The sequence below is a fragment of the Centroberyx gerrardi genome, chromosome 23 (genome assembly GCF_048128805.1).
Source record: "Centroberyx gerrardi isolate f3 chromosome 23, fCenGer3.hap1.cur.20231027, whole genome shotgun sequence".
NCBI lineage: Eukaryota > Metazoa > Chordata > Actinopteri > Beryciformes > Berycidae > Centroberyx > Centroberyx gerrardi.
Window position 1 is genome coordinate 17,990,135 of NC_136019.1, and position 18,905 is coordinate 18,009,039.

General features: G+C 41.2%; 3 protein-coding genes across 4 annotated transcripts; 2 read left to right on the top strand and 1 right to left on the bottom strand.

Annotated features, from left to right (window-relative positions):
- The first annotated feature begins 447 nt into the window (after nucleotides 1-447).
- On the top strand, nucleotides 448-6,048 carry LOC139931466 (ubiquitin thioesterase OTUB1). Its single transcript, XM_071924980.2, has 7 exons — nucleotides 448-560; nucleotides 2,037-2,098; nucleotides 2,774-2,872; nucleotides 3,060-3,178; nucleotides 3,655-3,739; nucleotides 4,300-4,494; nucleotides 5,665-6,048. The coding sequence occupies exons 1-7, from the start codon at nucleotides 476-478 to the stop codon at nucleotides 5,860-5,862; spliced, it is 843 nt and encodes a 280-aa protein (XP_071781081.1). The 5' UTR covers nucleotides 448-475; the 3' UTR covers nucleotides 5,863-6,048.
- A 1,072-nt stretch (nucleotides 6,049-7,120) lies between these two features.
- cskmt (citrate synthase lysine methyltransferase) lies at nucleotides 7,121-9,594 on the top strand. 2 transcript variants are annotated; one of them, XM_071925016.2, is made up of 2 exons: nucleotides 7,121-7,224; nucleotides 7,983-9,594. In XM_071925016.2, the coding sequence occupies exons 1-2, from the start codon at nucleotides 7,134-7,136 to the stop codon at nucleotides 8,660-8,662; spliced, it is 771 nt and encodes a 256-aa protein (XP_071781117.1). In that variant the 5' UTR covers nucleotides 7,121-7,133; the 3' UTR covers nucleotides 8,663-9,594. The 2 variants fall into 2 exon arrangements, with proteins under 2 accessions (XP_071781117.1, XP_071781124.1); XM_071925023.2 differs by having other exon boundaries at nucleotides 7,121-7,199.
- Nucleotides 9,595-10,243: 649 nt separating this feature from the next.
- On the bottom strand, nucleotides 10,244-18,900 carry LOC139931422 (uncharacterized). The gene is made up of 12 exons (XM_078291727.1): nucleotides 18,748-18,900; nucleotides 18,485-18,519; nucleotides 18,194-18,328; nucleotides 17,205-17,391; nucleotides 16,115-16,202; nucleotides 15,353-15,482; nucleotides 12,495-12,720; nucleotides 12,200-12,234; nucleotides 11,829-11,963; nucleotides 11,549-11,744; nucleotides 11,238-11,325; nucleotides 10,244-10,386 (listed from the first exon to the last, which is right to left on the bottom strand). Exons 1-12 carry the CDS (start codon nucleotides 18,812-18,814, stop codon nucleotides 10,263-10,265), a joined length of 1,446 nt encoding a protein of 481 aa, XP_078147853.1. The 5' UTR covers nucleotides 18,815-18,900; the 3' UTR covers nucleotides 10,244-10,262.
- Nucleotides 18,901-18,905: the final 5 nt, after the last annotated feature.

The following is an 18,905-nucleotide window of genomic DNA, read 5'->3' on the forward strand; positions in this document are numbered from 1 at the left end:
TGAGATTTGCATGATGAGAGAATGCGTAAGGATGACTGTTTTGATTATTTTAACTCCCCCACTCACCCCATCTATAGTATATAGACAGTTATTCTATATTAAATCAGAACTAACAATGCAAATCTTATGAGATGGGGCCCCTTAGGACAAAGTGTTATCAAATTTGGGATCCTTGCCCTATTCCCTATCTATTTTTGGGTTCTTGACATCAAAAGGTTTGGGGTGCCTGCCTTAGTTCTCTTGGGGCCCCTTAGTTCTGGAAGTTATTCAGGTCAAAAAAGGAGATGGGCCCTGTATGTATATATGTGTGTGTGTGTGTGTGTGTGTGTGTGTGGGGGGGGGGGGGGGGGGGGGGGGGGCAAACATGCTTAAATAAATAAATAAAAGAATAAGTTAATGAATGAATAGATAAACAAACAAGCAAATAAACAAATATTTGGGGTGCCCCTCGACTCGACCCGGAAGTGTGGAATGAATGAGGTCAGGCAGAAGGAGGAAACAGAATTCTACAGCTAAGATGGCGGAGGAGCAGCAGGAATCATCACAGGGAGAGATGGAGGGTAAGAGAAACAGTCACAGCACAAAATATCAAACCAGTTATGCGGTCAGTTGTGTTGCAAGTGAACCCCACGGCCGTGCGCGTGCCTGCTCGGCGTTTTAACAGCTGTCCTCCCGGTGGAAGGGGAGCCGACATGCAGCGATGAGGGGGAGACAGAGGCCAAAGCTTGTTGGCTAGCTAGCTAACGCTGCTACACAAAGAAGAAAACGCATGTTTAGCGACTAAATGAACGAGCAACGTTGATTGACAGCGCAAGATTTTTTGAGTTTACGAAATTTTAAAAGGAGAGACTCCGTAGTAAGGACTGGGCGCCCTCTATTTGGTTGCCAAGCCGTTTTTATTTGTCGTCAACAGGATATCAGTTTTGTTTTCGAATCAGGTTCGAGCTTAGCCAAGTTTAGCTGGCTGACGCTAGCCGGCTACGTTTCAACTGTCAACATCACAGACAGACACAGTCAGCAATAAAGGGGTGTGTGGAGTAATTAAAACAAAACAACCACGACATAATAGCTGTCTTGCCACCTGCTGATGGCATTTAACAACCAAATTCAGTTAATTGTAAGACTGTCCCTTTTCTCAATCGGTTCATTATTGAAAATATTCTTGAAAACCATTAGTTTGTTCACGAATGGAAGCATCAATGATAATTGCTCGTAATGGCTAACTGAACAGGCATAAGTTTACACAACATTAATGCTTGTTAAAAAACACAGCATTACACATTACCATGATCACTTAAATAAGGGTAGCCTAAGTCTGAGGATTATCTTTCTTAGAAGCTTGTTAATGTCAGAGTCTGAGGAAAATACAGTCCTCCTGATACATGCTGTTCTTTCTTGTATGGACAAAGGTCACGCCAAACTCAATTTACAAATCTAGCAGTTTAATGTTGCCTTGTTTATTGGCAAAGCTACACACCTGGATGAATGACTTGAGACCTTTTAATAATTGTTAGGAGCCAATTCAACATAGTTCAGAACACCAGCAGCACTAATTTCAATAGATTTTCAACTTTTATAATTTATTTGCCTCTTATTCCCACAGTTATATTGAAATAAAGAAGTGCTGCTTGGTGAATTATCTATATGCTGAATGTACCAGAAAACCATAACAATTTATAAAAGGTCTTAGGTTTTGTTCTACCATGTATTTACCTTTGCTGATAAGCAAGGAAACATTAAACTGCCAGATTTTTGAATGGAGTTTGGCATGACAGTATTTCCATACAACAGAGAACAGTACTAAATTGTGGTGATGGGAGACAAAATTTACATTTCAGTGTAAATCCATATCTGATCTAATGAAGGTTATTGGGCCCAGATGCTACATATCACATCAAAAAGGCTTTTATGGAATGCCACCCATCAGTGACAAAGTATGAGCTCTGTCACCCTGGTGGCCTATCGGTGTCCCTCATGAATATCTAGTCCTGAACCCCCAGAGACACCACTGTTAATTTGTCCCCCTTCTCTTGCAGGAGTGAACTGCCTTGCATATGACGAGGCCATTATCGCTCAACAGGATAGAATTCAGCAGGAGGTGAGAAACGGCCTTTTATTGGCAGCAGTAACTTTATTATGACAGGTATTATAAACCAAGGTGATTTACCATGCTTTCATACCGCGAGCAACACATCAACAAGGCACCGGAAGTCCATTTGTTTACTGAAAACTGACCTTTTCGCCGTCAACAGCCAGTAAGATCTCTGCTCTTTCCTGTTTCCCTACTAATGTGACTTCATTTCATGAACAATAGTTCTGCCTGGAAAGTGCAAAATGTACAAAAAATTGATTACAGACATTCAAAGCTTCCCAATTCTCTACAACTTTTTATTTCAAAGACTACAGGAATAATTTAACTTGGCTGTTGGGGTTGAAAACATCAAAATACTGGAGGAAAATAATGTCATAGCTTATTTCTGTAATGTTAACAGAACGTATCAAACTTGGCTGCAGAACTATGACTTCTTATTGAACAAAGTTGGCTTATAAAAACAAATATAATACAACACAAAACTACTGTAAGAATATATTGAAGTGTATAAATGCATTGGTTATTTTTCCAAACTTCGTAGCTTCATGAAAGCAATACATAGATACAATCGGAGCCTCTCGCACCACCCACAATTAGTAGGAATAGAGCGCCACATTAACCAAGTTGCTTGCAGTGTGAACACCATTAATGTTCATTTTTTGTGTGTGTGTATATGTCTAGATCGCCACCAGTAACCCGTTAGTGTCGGACAGACAGGAACTGTCGGTGCTGCAGAGGGAGTATGCTCAGGATGACACAATTTATCAGCTCAAGATCAAGGTCAGTGCAACCACACCGACCGCTCTCAGATTACTGCGCCCAGATCAGGGCACAAATCCCTCCACAGACCGGGGCTTCACTGTCTCCAGAACCTTCTCCCGACAAAACGGTTTATGTAAGGAATTTCATTGGATGTGGTTGTATTTTATAATTGTCAGATTTTGTGTTCTTTTGTTTTTTTGATCAGGACCTACACAAAAAATACTCGTACATTCGTAAGACGCGACCAGATGGGAACTGTTTCTACAGAGCCTTCGGCTTCTCGCATCTCGAGTCCCTGCTAGACGACAGCAAAGAGCTTCAGAGGTGAATGTCATGATAATTCCTGTTGGGGCTGTAGCAGTAGCAGCTGGTCTTGGTCTCTATAGAAGTCATTCCATCTATGATCTTGGACTCTTCAAGCCAATTTTGACTCAGTCATGGCCATGCTGGGTGCCGATTCATTTATATATGTTTTTTTTAATGTATTTATTTATTTATTTATTTATTACCTAACTATAAAATGATACAAATGCTGTCACCTAACATTTAGGTGTATCCTGCTATGATCTAGACTTGGATTGACTAATGTGGTCTTGACAACCCTGATCCCCACTGTCTGTAGCTTATCATACCTTCCTCTCGTGTGGGTTGGGTTCTGTGGTCTTGTTGCGGTAAAAAGCTGTGTATCTTTTCTGTTTGTCTTGGCTCTGCACTGTTTTCAAGTGAGGTTAAGATTTAAGTACTTCGATGATTGCTGTATTCATGGCTTTACTGAAAACATGTTTGTAATGTCTCTTCAGGTTCAAAGCAGTGGCAGCTAAAAGCAAACTGGACCTGGTTAATGAAGGCTTCACTGAGTTCACCATTGAAGACTTCCACAATACTGTGAGTTTCCTGCCCAGGGAACACAAAGACATTTTACAAGACATTACTGTTTATCTTATACAAACACAGTTGCAGGTCTGTTCTCTCTGAAATTTTGGAGTTTAGAAAAAAAAAACAAATTGGTGACACGTTCTTGGCTTTCTTTCTCAACAATCAGAAGCCATTATTTTGTTTCTTGAAATAAAAACATGGTGCATATGATGGATTGAGTTTCTTGCATCGTTTCCAGAAACACAATAATTGATGGATTAATGTAATTGCAAATGAAAACTATAATATTTATACAATCTTGCCGTATAGTAGATTTCTTGCCCCGTTTGATATAGTGTTTGATGGAGTTCGAATAATGTTATCAGAATTTGCTCTGTCTGGCTAGTTGCCCTGCCAACTACGAACGGTCATTTGCCAAGATGCATGATGTATTTGCTCAGTTGACAGGCAAACGTGTTAACGGCCAAGAGGAAAGTAAGCAGTTTGGCAAGCTAAACTCAGACACACCAAACAGATGATATAAATAATGCCCCCCCCCCCCCCCCCGCGCTCCACCCCTCTCCTCCCAGTTCATGGACCTGATCGAGCTGTGTGAGAAGCAGCCGGGCCTCCAGGAGCTGCTGAACTCCTTCAACGACCAGAACGTGTCGGACTATGTGGTGGTGTACCTGCGGCTGCTCACCTCAGGCTACCTGCAGCGGGAGCACGGCTTCTTCCAGCACTTCATAGAGGGAGGCCGCTCCGTCAAGGAGTTCTGTCAGCAGGTGGGTGCTTCACTTCCACTTTTATGTATAGATGAGAAAGAACTAATGTAAGTCCAAACGACTAGGCAATTAGTAAATGCTTACGAATTGTTCATATGTGGCAGGATGTTTGTCGTTTTTCATTTGTTGTGTTAAAATGTGGGCGTGTGAAGCCCTTTGAGACTGTAACTATGGTTTAGGGCTTTACTAATTTGACATGACTTGTGTAAGTGTGTGGGCTTTCTTAGATGCATAGAAGTTGATTGAGCTTGTAAATGAAACGTTCAATTGTCATGCAGCAATTTGTGAACAAAAGTGTGCCTTTCACTGGCAGGGAACATCTGTGGTGGAAATGAAAGATGAACACTCTCTTCACCCTCAACTAACTATAGTCAGTGTGCCTTTGAGGAAGGAACTCAGTCCCCAACTGAGTGCCATCACATTGTAGCTGATCAGTGGCTAATTATGAGCCTGGAATTATAAGGTTCTGTCTGACTTTTTTTTTTTTTTGTCGGACCATCAAGCGGGCCAGCTAAGAATACTCCTGTCCCTAATTGACTGACTCCCCATTGTTGAAACGCGCATGCGTTGCTGTGTGTAGGCCATTGAAATAATTAATCTACGTTTACCCTTGAGCTGTCGTTTGTTTAAAATACTATACCAAAATTGATTTAATTTGATGCAGTAATTTAATCCAATTTCCCATTGAAACTGGGGTTACCTCATTGTAAAGATTGACCTTACAGAGTTATAAGGTTCTATCTCTGTTTGGACCCTGTTAAAAAAATTCTAATCATCCTAAGATGTTCATATTTTGCCTTAAGAGTACCATGTGCATGCAGGCTTTGTTGAGCTATTTCAATACATAACAGTTTTGCCATCTGGAATGTCAAAACTTTGATGCTCAGTATCTCAGTGCTGCACTCTACCCAGATAGAACCTTGAAATTCCAAGCTCACATAATGGCAGGAGACTGTGGTTGTACAGCGCAAAGAGTGTGTGTGTATCTGTATGAGTGTGAAGCAGGGCGTTGCTCAAAAAAAAGAAGACTACTTAGTCAACCGTCCCTGGGTAAATACAGGTAGGAAAAATATAAGTATGACCACAATGTTCAGTGTCAAACCATTGATGCACAACTGTGAAAACAAACTCACCTTGTTTATCCCTGTCGTCCGCTTGTCCCTTTTCAAGGAGGTAGAGCCCATGTCTAAAGAAAGTGACCACATTCACATCATCGCCTTAGCCCAGGCCCTGAACGTGTCCATCCTGGTGGAGTACATGGACAGAGGAGAGGGGGGGACGGTCAATCACCACGTCTTCCCCGAAGGCAGCGACCCGCGCATCTTCCTCCTCTACAGACCCGGCCATTACGACATCTTGTACAAATAACAGCCTCCTGTCCGCGGCCCTCCTCCTCCTCCTCATCTCCCCCCCCCCCCCCCCCCCCCCCCACTGTAGGCGACAGCAGTGGGTTTAAAAAAAAAAAAAATACTTCAGCAGCCACGTCGACGATGCATACATCTGTGTACGAAGATGACACTCTTGTATTTGAGGGGAAAAAAAAAAAAGATAAAATCACGATACATACCTCCTCCCCCACTCCCAAGTTTTTTCCCTAATCATCACAAAATGGTTAATTAAAAAAAAAAATCTTTGGAAAAATAGAAGTGACTCCAGGCATTTAGAGTTGTACAGGTTTTTTTTTTTTTTTCTTTTGTGGTTGTAAATGTTATCTACTTGCTTTTTGTTGGATTCTTTTCCTTTGTTACACTGCGTTTCATTGAGTTTTATTAAAGGGATTTACATCTTATTTCTCGTGTGTCGTGCTTTCTAGAAGAGCTGAGCAGCTTTATGTTGGTCAGCAAACAATTTCTGCAGTTACTGAACTCTCAGAACACCTGCCAGCCTTTGACTGATGATAAGCAAAGTAATGGAAAACAAAGACAAAGAATGTTAAATACAGCGCTTGAAAATAAATTGAGAAGTTTTGGCAGTGACTGGTAAGTTTCTTTGCTCTACCAACCATATTTCCAGATAGCCAACCTGTGTTTGAACATGACTGGTCACTTAGAAATTATATTGGCCGTTGACATACTGAATACACATACTGTAGTCTTTTTTTTATACACAAGAACATCTAACAACATTAATAGTGTATTAAAATTAGCACAAGGGAAAAGCAACAGTGTTTACATCACAAAAACGGCCTACAGACAGCTGTCTGTTCTGCATGCTGTTTGTTTACACCTGCACTTACACATGCGCAGTCGTCTCACTGCTGCAGCAGTACTTTAAGTAGCCAAAGATCGTCAATCAATCGAGTTTGCGAAGATGTATCACTCAACAGAGGGGAAAAACGTCCCTCTTAACCCTCCCCTCACGAATGTACTCTCCGGTTACCATAGTGACGGATTTTGTGCAGACCTGATACAAACTTGGCTTTCTCGAATACCACTCACAACAACAACATCGTTTTTTGCTCTTGGTGTTAATCATTGCCTTCAGTGTGTGTAATTTAGCACAACTAAACTTTGGATGTGTTTTATGGGAAGATATCTGAATCGACAGGCCATGTGCTACCGGAAATAGGGGCAGAGTGAGAGCTCTTTGCTGCTTGCCCCTCTGGTGTTGGGTAGAGCGCGTAGAGAAAGGCAGGAAGAATGTCTCTGTCCTCAAACATAACCATGTCAGGCAGGAGGGTAGCGAAGTTATTAACTGCGGCATATGTACGTCACCATTCCTCTCTTACAAGTACGTTTGAACCTGGGAGAGTTAACTGTTTTGTACCTACTGAAATGTTATTTAGTTTTCTCAAGTATCACCAGTGCTGTCACCGCAGCGAACACATGGCAATGCTAGCTAGCTAGCAGCTACAGCTAGCTATGACTGGTTGAATAGAGTCCTTGGACTTCTTGAAGAAGTTCTACTCCTAATGTCACTTGACGTTATGTGCTGTATTATGCGCTTTGTCTACTGTTTGTTGTACGGTAGCCCCGTTACCTTGCATATTCGTAACGAAAGAAAGTCCCACCAAACTCCATTCACAACTCAATTTAATATGACCTTGCAAAGGTACATAGCTCACAACTTTATTCAGGACCTTTTCTGAACAATTGGAAGCCACTCTTAAATTAGGAATACTTATAAGCAGCACTTTATTTCACTAAATTTACAAGTGGTAGAGTTGTTTTTTTCTTATTCCCACAAGAGCAGCGTGAATTGTTTTTAATAGTTGAAATTTTGCTGCTTGTTTATGCCGAATTGAACAGTGGCCTCTAAGGATTCTGAAAATGGCCTTGAATCATATTTTATGAGGTAGGCTATGTAATTTTGCTGATAAGCAAGGCCACATGGAATTGCCAGAGTTTTTGAATGGAGTTAAGCATGAGCTTCTCTTCATACAAGAAAACGCACAGGAAGGAACAAACGTGTTGGGGGCTAGTTGTGTGGGTATGTTGTATGTTAATGCTAATGCATATTACATACCAGTCTTCTGTTTTTGTGCTCAGCTGAACTGATCGAAAACATGGATAAGAAAGCAACCTGGGACCGATTCTACACCGAAAACAGCAGCAGGACGCCCAACTTCAAGAACTTTGAGTGGTTCTTTGGCTTTGACTCAGTCCGGGACTTCATCATGCCCTTCCTGCACGCAAAGTCCCACCAGGATTCCCTGCTCCAAGTCCTGGATATGGGCTGTGGCACCTCTGCTTTGGGGCCCTGCATATACAAACACTCTCCTTTACCTGTCCGGGTCACGTGCGCAGACATCTCCCCCATAGCTGTGCATCTGATGCAGGAACACGTCCGAGCCAAAGCCATCGAACCTCACCACCCTTCGTCCCAGCTTGAGTTTTTAGAGCTGGACTGCACACAGCTCCACGGGTGCTATGGGTCTGAGAGTGTGGACCTTATAGTGGACAAGGGTACCACAGATGTCTTGTTGCGGTCTAAGGAAGGGCGAGGGAAGGCCGGACAGGTGCTGAGGCAGTGCCTGAAGGTGTTGCGGAGCTCTGGGTCTCTGCTCCAGTTCTCCGACGAAGATCCTGATGCCAGGCTGCTGTGGCTGGAGACCGAGGGGCAGGAGCCGGGGGTGCTGGCAGCGGACGTAGGGGTGCAGGAGGTCGGGGAGCTGCAGGGAGTGTGTTACTACTGCTACCAAGTGACTCCTCGCCCTGTCATACGATAGTTACCATGCTATCTCTAAATTAGGTGACATGAATGTAAATCTATTTAATTTTTTCCCCTTTTTTAACCTTTCCTCAGCTTTATTCATGTGGAATCCATGACAAATCCAGTGTATGCCCTAGGTGTAATACGCATTCAAATTCCCATTAAAGTAACATGCATATGAAATGTCAAGTAGGCTTATAATCTGCAGTACATACTGTATCTAAGGCCTTTTGGCAGTAAGGCCAGGCAGTTGGACGTTAATTGGGCACACACACACATAGAGATTCACACAGTTTACTGTAGCTGATATTATGTTTTATGCTTGTTAACTGTAGGTGACATTATATACACCCATTAACTGTAAATCACATCATATCTTAGGGTTAAGTGCCAATATTTTGTCTCTTTCTCTGTTATCCACTGCCATCTAGTGGCCAGCAGGCCGTAATGTAGGAGCCAAACTCCTCTATGTGAGGCAGTTCACTCTTAGTCCATTTTCCCTTTACATCATATCCAGTGTCAGCCACACACAGTACAAAAATGCACGCACATAACTATAAATACAAAATGAGTGAATTGAGGACAAAGCATGGTTTGTTTTCAGCCAAAATGCAACCACTCTTTCTCTCTCTCACACACACACACACACAGAACACACAAACATGCATACATAAGGCCATCATTAGATATGAGAGGAGGGTATTGTCATCAGCCATTCACTGAAACAGAAGTATCTGTGGATCACTGGGCTTATTAACTGACATGCTGGGCAGACATGAGGCCATGCTGCTTTGTTGAATGTGTGTTGAATGATACATTTTTAATACGTTGTTAGTAGTAACCTTTAGTTTTTACCTTGACTTGCTTATATACAAATGAAAGTGAAAAAAAGTCCGATTTTTTCTGGTTTTCGTTTCAGGACTTAAGGCAATAAAACTTGATTCAAGACGACGCTCAATCTAGTTTTTACACCCAAAATACTTATTATATATATATATATATATATATATATATATATATATAGTAATATTAAGTTTTTGCCTGATGAAGGTCCGATGACCGAAACGTCGTATTAAATTATTTTGCAAGTACAGACTGTGTGGCATTCTATTCCTCTCTCAGTATCTACCTTTTTGGTTGTGGTCCTACGCACCTGTCATCTAAAGACCTTTAGGTGTGCAAAAAAATGATTTTCTTGACACCCAAAATATAAAATGACATCATTCACTAATTTCACCTTTGAAACAATGCTGCATTATACCACAAAGTATTAAATAGTGAAACAAGTGTACTCAGTAAAATTTTATTGATGCAATGACATTCTAACCATAGTAGTGGTGACACACACACACACAAATGTGCCACACCAGGGGTCGCCACTTATTAATAATACAGTGTCAAGAATCATACACAGTAGTGATCATCACAGCACCGCATTCAACTGAAAAACACTTTCACCCACGTTAGCATTTTTAAAAACATCAAAAATTGCTTTACATTTTCAATGTATCCCCTCTTTTACAATATATAGAGATTGTTAGATTCTGGCTGGTTAAAAAAAATGCGATTGACACAAAGCTGGAGGCCAAAGGGGCTTTGAGTGCTACTGAAAGCTTTCAGTAAAACAAGCTGTAGAAGTCAGCCGGTCCCTCTCCATCTTCATCCAGCTGGGCTTCCTCACAGTACGGTGGAGGGATAAACTGTTGAGGGTCCTCGATTCCCAGGACGTTGTTGAAGAAACTGGAAGTGGAAAGACGAGACAGTGAGAAGAAATGAGGCATGAGGAACAATCCCGACAATGACCAGAGGACACAAACTCTTTACAGTGCGATCAGGAAGGCAAGAGATGTGTACCAACTGGGGAATTTCCAATGTGAGAAAAGTGGATCATGAGAGTCTGAACTCAAGGTACACACATGCCTCCTATGAATTTTCCAAACAAAACATCAACGGTAAACGTCAGGTTTTGGTGTCAGTCCCCCAGAATCAAAGAGCAAGAGCTTCTTTCTAGATTCTCCATTTTGTACCGACGTTCAACAATCAAACAGGGAGAAATCCATCGTAGAAGAGGTAGAGACACCAATTTCTGCACCCACAGCAGCCTCAATAGACTAGAATGCAATGCAGCCACGAGATGTGTTGTATTTTGAGTTAGGGGCGCGACTCCTACTTATTTTCTATTGGAAAAACTCTTGCTCTGCCGTTCATGCCCGTTCTCTGGGGGTTGATGAAGGGCATTCTAGGAAATGTAGGAAATCATTAACTGAAGAAGAAGCACACGAGGCAGGTTGAGGGAAAGTGGGTACACCAAAAAAGTAAATTACAACACTTTATCACAAAATACCTCCTGGAATGTATCGAACATCACAGATTGATGATATCTAACAGTGTAAGAGTATCTGAGAGTGTCATTTTCCTTTAAAGGATCATGATGTAACATTCAGGGAAATTATTCATGTTCCATGGAATACAAATGATTTTGATGATGTTTCCATTTCTTCTTCACTTGCCTTACTCCCTATTTGATAAAAAAAAAAAAAAGCCCATAGCTTACTTCCCATTTATATCAGCAGTCATGTGAATATACTCACCTGGTCAATACCCATCCGGTTTTGTCAGTGTGGAACAGGGTGCTGATGGGGATGCATCCAAACTCCGTGACGGTGCTCATGTACTTGGCTGCAGAAACAGAAGTGGGTCACATAGGCGCTGAGGTAGCACAACCAGCAAAGCAAGTTTTACGAGAGCCAAAAAAAAAAGAGGAAGACACAAGTATCACAAACAGCCAGGCAGGTTAAGCACGAGCTACACCGCGTGACCGTCCAAATCGTCTGTCACGGGACGCCCCCCCCATGGAGAGATTTCAATTGCGACAGTTGCTTTGGCTCTAGTTTCCTCTTACCCTTCCCCCTCCTCCTCATATCCAGCTCCCCCTGCCAGGTGTTGACCAGGAGTCCCTGTCCCGGTCCAGAGGAGCTGCCCAGGATGGACTGGCCCTGCAGAGAGGCGTCCTTTGGGACCTCCAACGGCTGGAATTCTGCGCTCAGATGCTTCTTGCTGCATGAGCGGTTCCTCTGGTTTATCTTGTACAAAACACCCTATAGGAAGACAGACATTTTGTTGTACCTTTCCTAACCTGGGCGTATTTCATTGCTGTATGTGATCAGCGCTGGTGTCGTTACCTCTCTGAAGAGTACGAGTACATCAATTTGCAATGTCTTGTTCTCATAAGATACGATCTCTTGGAGGCGGATGCGCTTTCCCAGCGCGTCGTAGGTGTACTTGGCGTAGGCCGTCACCTTCTCGCTTTGGGTGAACTAGGAAACAGACAAAGAATTGGACCGAAATTCATCCATCGTGAGAGATTTACCTTTCATAAAGCATTGCAATGAACATTACCTTGGATGTGGTCAAATGCCTTCCAGACTTAGACTTAGACTTTAAATAACATCCAAGAAGTTATTTAGGGTTAAATGAAATCTTTCAGATGTATTTTCGGGGATTTGGCTTTACGCAGTAGCCTAATTACCTGTCTGGAGCGTTAAAGACTTACCACAACAAGGCCTCCTGTCAGAAGAGGTGGGGATCCTATAAAAATTAAAGAATTGTTTTAGTCTAAATGGAGGGTTTACATTACAATTGTGCTAAACTGGCAATTTAGCCACCCTGTAGTCCGCATAAATGCTATCATATAAACAAAACACCACATTAATCATACATTCATAACATTCTTTATAGCTATCTAGTGCAATCAGAGCTACAGGCTGCCCAATAGCTGAGAACGGAGGCATCCCACAGAGGAAAAAGACGTATACTTCTTCCTTTAACATCTCTGTTGTTTTACTTACTGCATGGTTGAGGTCTCTGCGCCAGGCAGCCCGCAGTCAGGCACACAAACAGGACGATCAGGCCTCTCATGCTTTTCCGATGGCACACACACTTGCTGCTGCACAGGTGGAAACAAACGCACTGTTGCTGGGAGAGCTCAGTCACTTCCTTATAAACCCTGTGCTGCTGAGACTCCACATCTATGTCCTTTTCCAGGTTTTCTTTGGTTCCACAGGAGCCTAGAAACTCTGGTCCCATCAGAGCAAAACAGGGACCCATGGTACAAGGGTTTTTGTTTTTACATAATAAGCTAAGAGGGGGTCCTGGTGGCTTAGTAGGCAAAAGTGTATACCATGGAACTGTGACATCCTGGGTTTGAATCCAGTGTGGGACCTTTGTTGCATGCCATCCCCTTCTTTTTCCTCCAATCCTTTCTCTCTCTCTCTCCACTGGGAACTACCAAATGAAGGTAGAAATGCCTCAAAAATAGCCTTTAAAAGACTAAAACAAGATATTCTATATATATGTTTCATGATTGCCTTTTGGTGTGGTAGGTGAAAACATTATTCTATTTCTATAAATGCCCCTGAATATTACCCAGAATTCACAGAAAAGTAAAAAGAACCTACATGGTTCTGCATGATTGACCAATTTGAGTAAAATTGGTCTGCAGTGATTAACTAAAGCTGATGTATTCTTCAGCAAAGAATGTTGTCTTCTTTAAGGAAGAAGTCTAGAAAAACCGGTACTGGCTTTTAGCGAACCGCATCATTACTGACATTATTGTCATATGATTTTTTGGATACAGATCAGTAGATGCTATCTGGCTCACCTGACTACATGTGGATTTGTCAGTGCTACTGTATTCTTCCTGTTTTCCTCAGTCAACAATAGCACCAGTTGGTCCGACTGTTCAAATGCACTTGAATAGCAACTTTATACTTCTGCAAACTGCATACTGCTATGTCATCTAGGTCACTGCTTAAAGATTTAAAAGGTGACCTGACAGATGGAGGTACTGTCTCCTTTGGTGGCTACAGCAGCACAGGGAAAAGTTTGAGCCAACCCTAATAATTTCTGTTCAAACACAAGCCCAACTAAAACCTGAAATTGATGATTTCCTATTCCCAGTATTGTTGAGGAATATTTCTGAACCAGAGTCTAACCCAAACCTGGGTAATTAGGTAAGATTAGAGTTAGAGCTAGAGACTACTAGCTCTAAAGCAGATCATGGACATCACATTTATCACCAAGAGATATACAGCATAAACATGGACCAGTGCAAATGGATCAATACATACTTTTATTAATGTATTTCAAAAGGCAGATTGCTGTTATAGCTAGATAATGAAACACTCATAAAAGGTAAAGAATATCTGATGTAATCTAATGGGTTTGTGAGGCTGTATGTATATGTGCACTATACTCATTGTAGTCATTGTAGCGTCATAGTGTAAAAACGTAGTGTGTTCAAACCTCTGAGGAGTGGTGGTTGTATTTAAAGATCCAGCACCAAGATGAAATTGAAATGATTTAAAAAAAAATGTAAGATATAATTTCACTTGAGCATTTTAAAGGAGCAATAAGTGAGGTTTTCACTGTCCCATAGCACAAAATGACCAATATATCTGCAGAGGGTTGATGGGGTTTTTGAACAATACCAATGACTCAATGATTACTTCGCTTGGTGCTTAAGATTTCTGCCTATCAAAACTCACTTTCCGGCCTGTACTCTGTTTTGAACAAAACTTGCCAGTGTATTCTTTCAGTCTTTTTCCTTGAATTTCAGTGTCAGTGGCATTCACACCATTGACAACATCATAGAACATTTTGAGATTGGGGGAGGGGGCTGCTCGGTGCAGCCCAAGCATCTGCTTATCTCCTTGAGCTGCGTCCAAGCTCCTCTTTCTGTGCGTTTGTCATCGTACTTATGTAGGTGTTCATGCTACTGGCAGCAGAGATCAGTTACCATGGCATGACAGGCATCAGAACATTTAGCCTTTCCAAGGAATTTGCTCATACTGTGGCGTTCTATGGTGCCCCAGCTGTGCTTCTGAAGCTGTATTCAATTTGGCTTATTCTAACTACTAACTTCCACCTATTTTATTCAGCTATCTACACTATGCCATTGTGTCTTTATTCCAGTGATGCAGGACTGCTAGGCAAACTCTGTAGCACAATATAATACTTGTGCTCCAGATGACAGGTTACCATTATACACAGGAGGAAGGTCAAGTATGTTTTTAATTATATTGATTGACATATTTCACATCAAAATTACATGCGGTCATAAATCAATAAATTGGGAGAAAGTGGCATGTGTGTATTCTTGGCCGAACAGTGACAGTTCCTATTGCTTTTGACAAAACTTTTGACAATATCATCCTATTGTCTCAACAGTAAGATATGATATTCTGTGCCATGCCATTCCAAACAACCGATTAAATATGAAGGCCTAGTGATGCATGAAAAAGCTATACAGTATGAAAAAGCTATAAAAAGTTATATTTTGGTTCTATTTTGCATTTGAGCCTAAATATCAAACAGTTCTTGTACATTTGATCAAAGAGGAGGTCAAACAATATTACTTTTTTTTTTAGTTGAAGCCACAAATATTTCCTATGAGTATAGGCTTGCTATGAAATTTATTGTATTTTGGACATGTGTAAATCCAGTCAAAGTTTGTCAGAGATGCATAGGATGACACATCTTTACAGCAGGGCTAAATCTAATGTATTTGACAAAAAAAAAGGCCATGATTTCTCAATAGCTGCCTTTTTGCAGTCCTCAAAGCAAAATCATTTTAACCCCAAGATGATTATTAGGAAATATTAAAAATAGTTGCGACAGTTGAGACGGCGGTTACAGGAGGCCCTCAGTGCTTGTTCAGGAACAAGCTGAGGAAGCTAGCTGGTTCCTCTCCGTCGCCAGCCTCCATTTCTGTCTGACAGAAGTCTGGAGGGACGAGCTGCTGGGGGTCCGATATCCCGATGACGTTGTTGAACAAGCTAATGAACAGGAGGACAAAGGGTGTGTTTATTAAGAAAGGAATTAAAGGGGCAATACGTATGTTTTTTACTACCTCAGAGCACAAAGTTTTACATGGTGATTTCTACCTCTTCACTTTTTTACATTCTATTGTGTGACAAAATGAATTCAAAATGCATTTATTTGGGATTTTTGGTGTAAAATCTAAGCAAAGTACTCTTTTCTATCAAAGGGGAGTGGACATAAAGGAAGTTTATGTGACAGTATAAAATTCCAATACCAGTAAAATCTACAGTAGTTTGCAAAAGTATTCACCCCCATTACTCACTTGGACTATATTGTCTCACTGGCAAAAACATTTGATAACATCTTCATTTTTCATCATCTAATCTGACCTTTCTTGTTGGGAAGACTTACACTAGGTCCCTTCAATACATTCTAATGGGAATTTAGGGTGTAGGGGGTTCCCCCCTTGGAATGCTGGTACCCAGTATACAAATGCCTTTTGAACTAATTATGTAGCAGAATAAAATGTGCAAAAAGCAACTAAATGTAGAGTGATATGTATATGATATGATGTGTCTCGGCACCAATGCCATTGATAAAAAATACTTAAGTCCTTTTTACACTGTTGATCTGAATGTAGACTTACCTTGTCACCACCCATCCGAACTGGTCGGTGTGGTACACAGTGCTGACAGGAATGCATCCGAATTCAGTGACCGTGGTCATGTACTTTCCTGGAGGGACAGAAATGGGAAATAAATGAATAAAGTTTGCACTGGTTACCAGTGCAAGCCAGAGCTGATTTTAAGGTTCTTCTTTTAACTTATAAGGCTTTGCATGGACTTGCACCACCGTACTTATCTGAGCTAATTATACAATATATACCGGCACGCCCTCTTCGCTCTCTCCATGCTGGTCTCCTGGTCATTCCCTCAGCTAACAAAAAATCAGTTGGCTTCAAAGCATTTGCCTACCGTGCCCCTTATCTGTGGAATGGACTTCCATTACTTGTTAAAGAAGCAAGCTCAGTTGAAATATTTAAATCAAGACTGAAAACCCACCTTTATTCGCTTCATTACATCCTACCCTAGAATTACAACTTCAGTCGGGTCCATCACCTTTTTAAACATCCTTTTAATGTTGTTGATTTTACTGTGGTTGTTTTACTTTAATATTCAAACATCCTTTTAACATTGATGTTTTCAATGTGGTTGTTTTATTTTAACTATTTTATTTTCTTGCTGTATGTTTTGTCCTATGTATTTTTTTTAATTGTAAAGTGTATTGGGACCATGCTTCATGGTGATTCTGCACTTAAATAAAACTGATTGATTGATTGATAGATAGAGAGACAGAAATACAGTAAATACAACAGACAGACAGGTGGATGGATGGATGGATGGATGGATGGATAGATACAAAACAGAAAGACCATATCACTCCTCTCCTCTCTCTCCCTGTCAGTTCTAGAATCGACTTTTGTCCCCTTACGACACACTGCCTAATTGAGATCCCATATATTCACCCTATTGGCCTTTTGATCTTTTGCCTCTCTCATCCCTTTGGTATCCATTACGTTACATGACTTCTGAGTGTTAAAATTCAAATTTTTCAGTTACCTCTTGCTACCATGAATTTGCCTAGTGCAGCTTTAAGGCCTTATATAGTTGACTTGACTTGGTAGGGTAATGAAGAAGGCCAAAATGAAAAACTGCAGCCATTCCTTACGTTCTCACCTGAATTATTGGGCAGATCTCCCACCCAGGTGTTGACCAGGAGCCCCTGTCCAGGTCCGGACGAGCTGCCCAGGATGGCCTGGCCCAGCAGAGAGGCGTTCTTTGGGATCGCCATGGGTTCGAAGTCTGTGGTCAGAGGCCTTTTTTTGCATTTACGGTGTACATCATCAATCTCGTACATGACAGCCTGATGGATGAAATTCATGGGAGGAAAATGTTTAGCAGTCGTTCTGCTGGGGGGTGGAGTACTTTCTGAAGGCACTGTACACTTTGACTTGAAATTGAAACTCAATAATCAGGAGCAGAGGTGGAAAGTAAATAATTCCAACTGCTAGTTACTGTGATTGAGTTTCCCAGTATCTTTTTTTAAGCATTCATAAAAGCCTGTACTTTCACTTCTGCTTTTTAACCATTTATGTTGTAAGAATTGTGTGAGTTGTGACTACAATGAGTCCTGTCAGTTACAATAAAACACAGTCTTTCTGGACTTTGCTTCCCATAAAAGTTACCAGCTTAGTTGAGATTTGTGATTATCAAGGAACCACTCCCCAAACTATAATATCTCGTAAAAGAATCTGGGGACACATATAAGAAATCATTCATTAAAAAGTATGAACAAACAATAAGACTCACTCTGCACCTTTGAAACACTAAAACACTGCAAATTAGATTGTTTTATGGTATCTGGTGTTCCTCCTGCATGTACTATATTTATTGAATGTTCTTCTTTTGCTGTTTTTTATTGATGGACGAGCCCATGTCAAAGGCAATCTGTCCGAGTGATGGACAGTTTTGTGAATCTAATCTTCAGTTTACATTCAAAAGTTGACAATTGAGTATTTTTTGAACTAGTAATTTTCTAGACAAGATTTAGATTTTCTACTTGAATATTAATAATATTTCAGTGCTCTTTCCACCTCTGATCAGGCACAACCGCACTCTGAAATGAACTATTTGGGCTATAATGTGCATTTCATTGCTTCGGTCACCTCTCTGTAGAGCAGAAGAGCATCATAGGTGAATGACTTGTTCTGGTACGTTCCCAGCTCCTGCAGGCGGATCCGCTGTCCCAACGCATCATACACATACTTGGCGTAGGCCCACAGCTTTTCATTCTGGGTGGACTGGGAAAAGAACAGTTTGATTTGAGTACTTCTGTCACTTTGTATCTACTACTGCGCTTACTGACGCTTAGTCATTATGCTTAGGCTGCTGTGCTGTGCTTAATTGCGCTCACATAACATCATAATTACTTTGACAGAAAAAAAATAAACACTCACCACAGTGAGGGCTCCGGTCAGAAGAGGAGGACTTGCTGTATGGAGAAGGAAGATGCGTTTTAATTGTAAATTGTTAAAATGCAACAGCAAATCAGCAGTGAATAAGACCCATAGAGTGAGTTATAAACAATGGGAAATAATGTCACAGTTACCACATATTCTTGAATACTAAACAGAGATGAAATGAGAACAATGCAAAGTGACAAATCAATTCAAAATCCTATTCCTCAACACATCTATCCTCTCTCTGTTATTATACTTACTGCATGGGTGGGGCGTCTGGGCCAGGCAGCCTAGTGCCAGTGAGCACATTAACACTAAAGCTCTCATGATGCACGATTCCACGCTCCTGTTCGCAAACTGCAAACACAAATCCACTGTTGTGTGACAAGAGGCAAAGTCACTTCCTTATAAACACTGA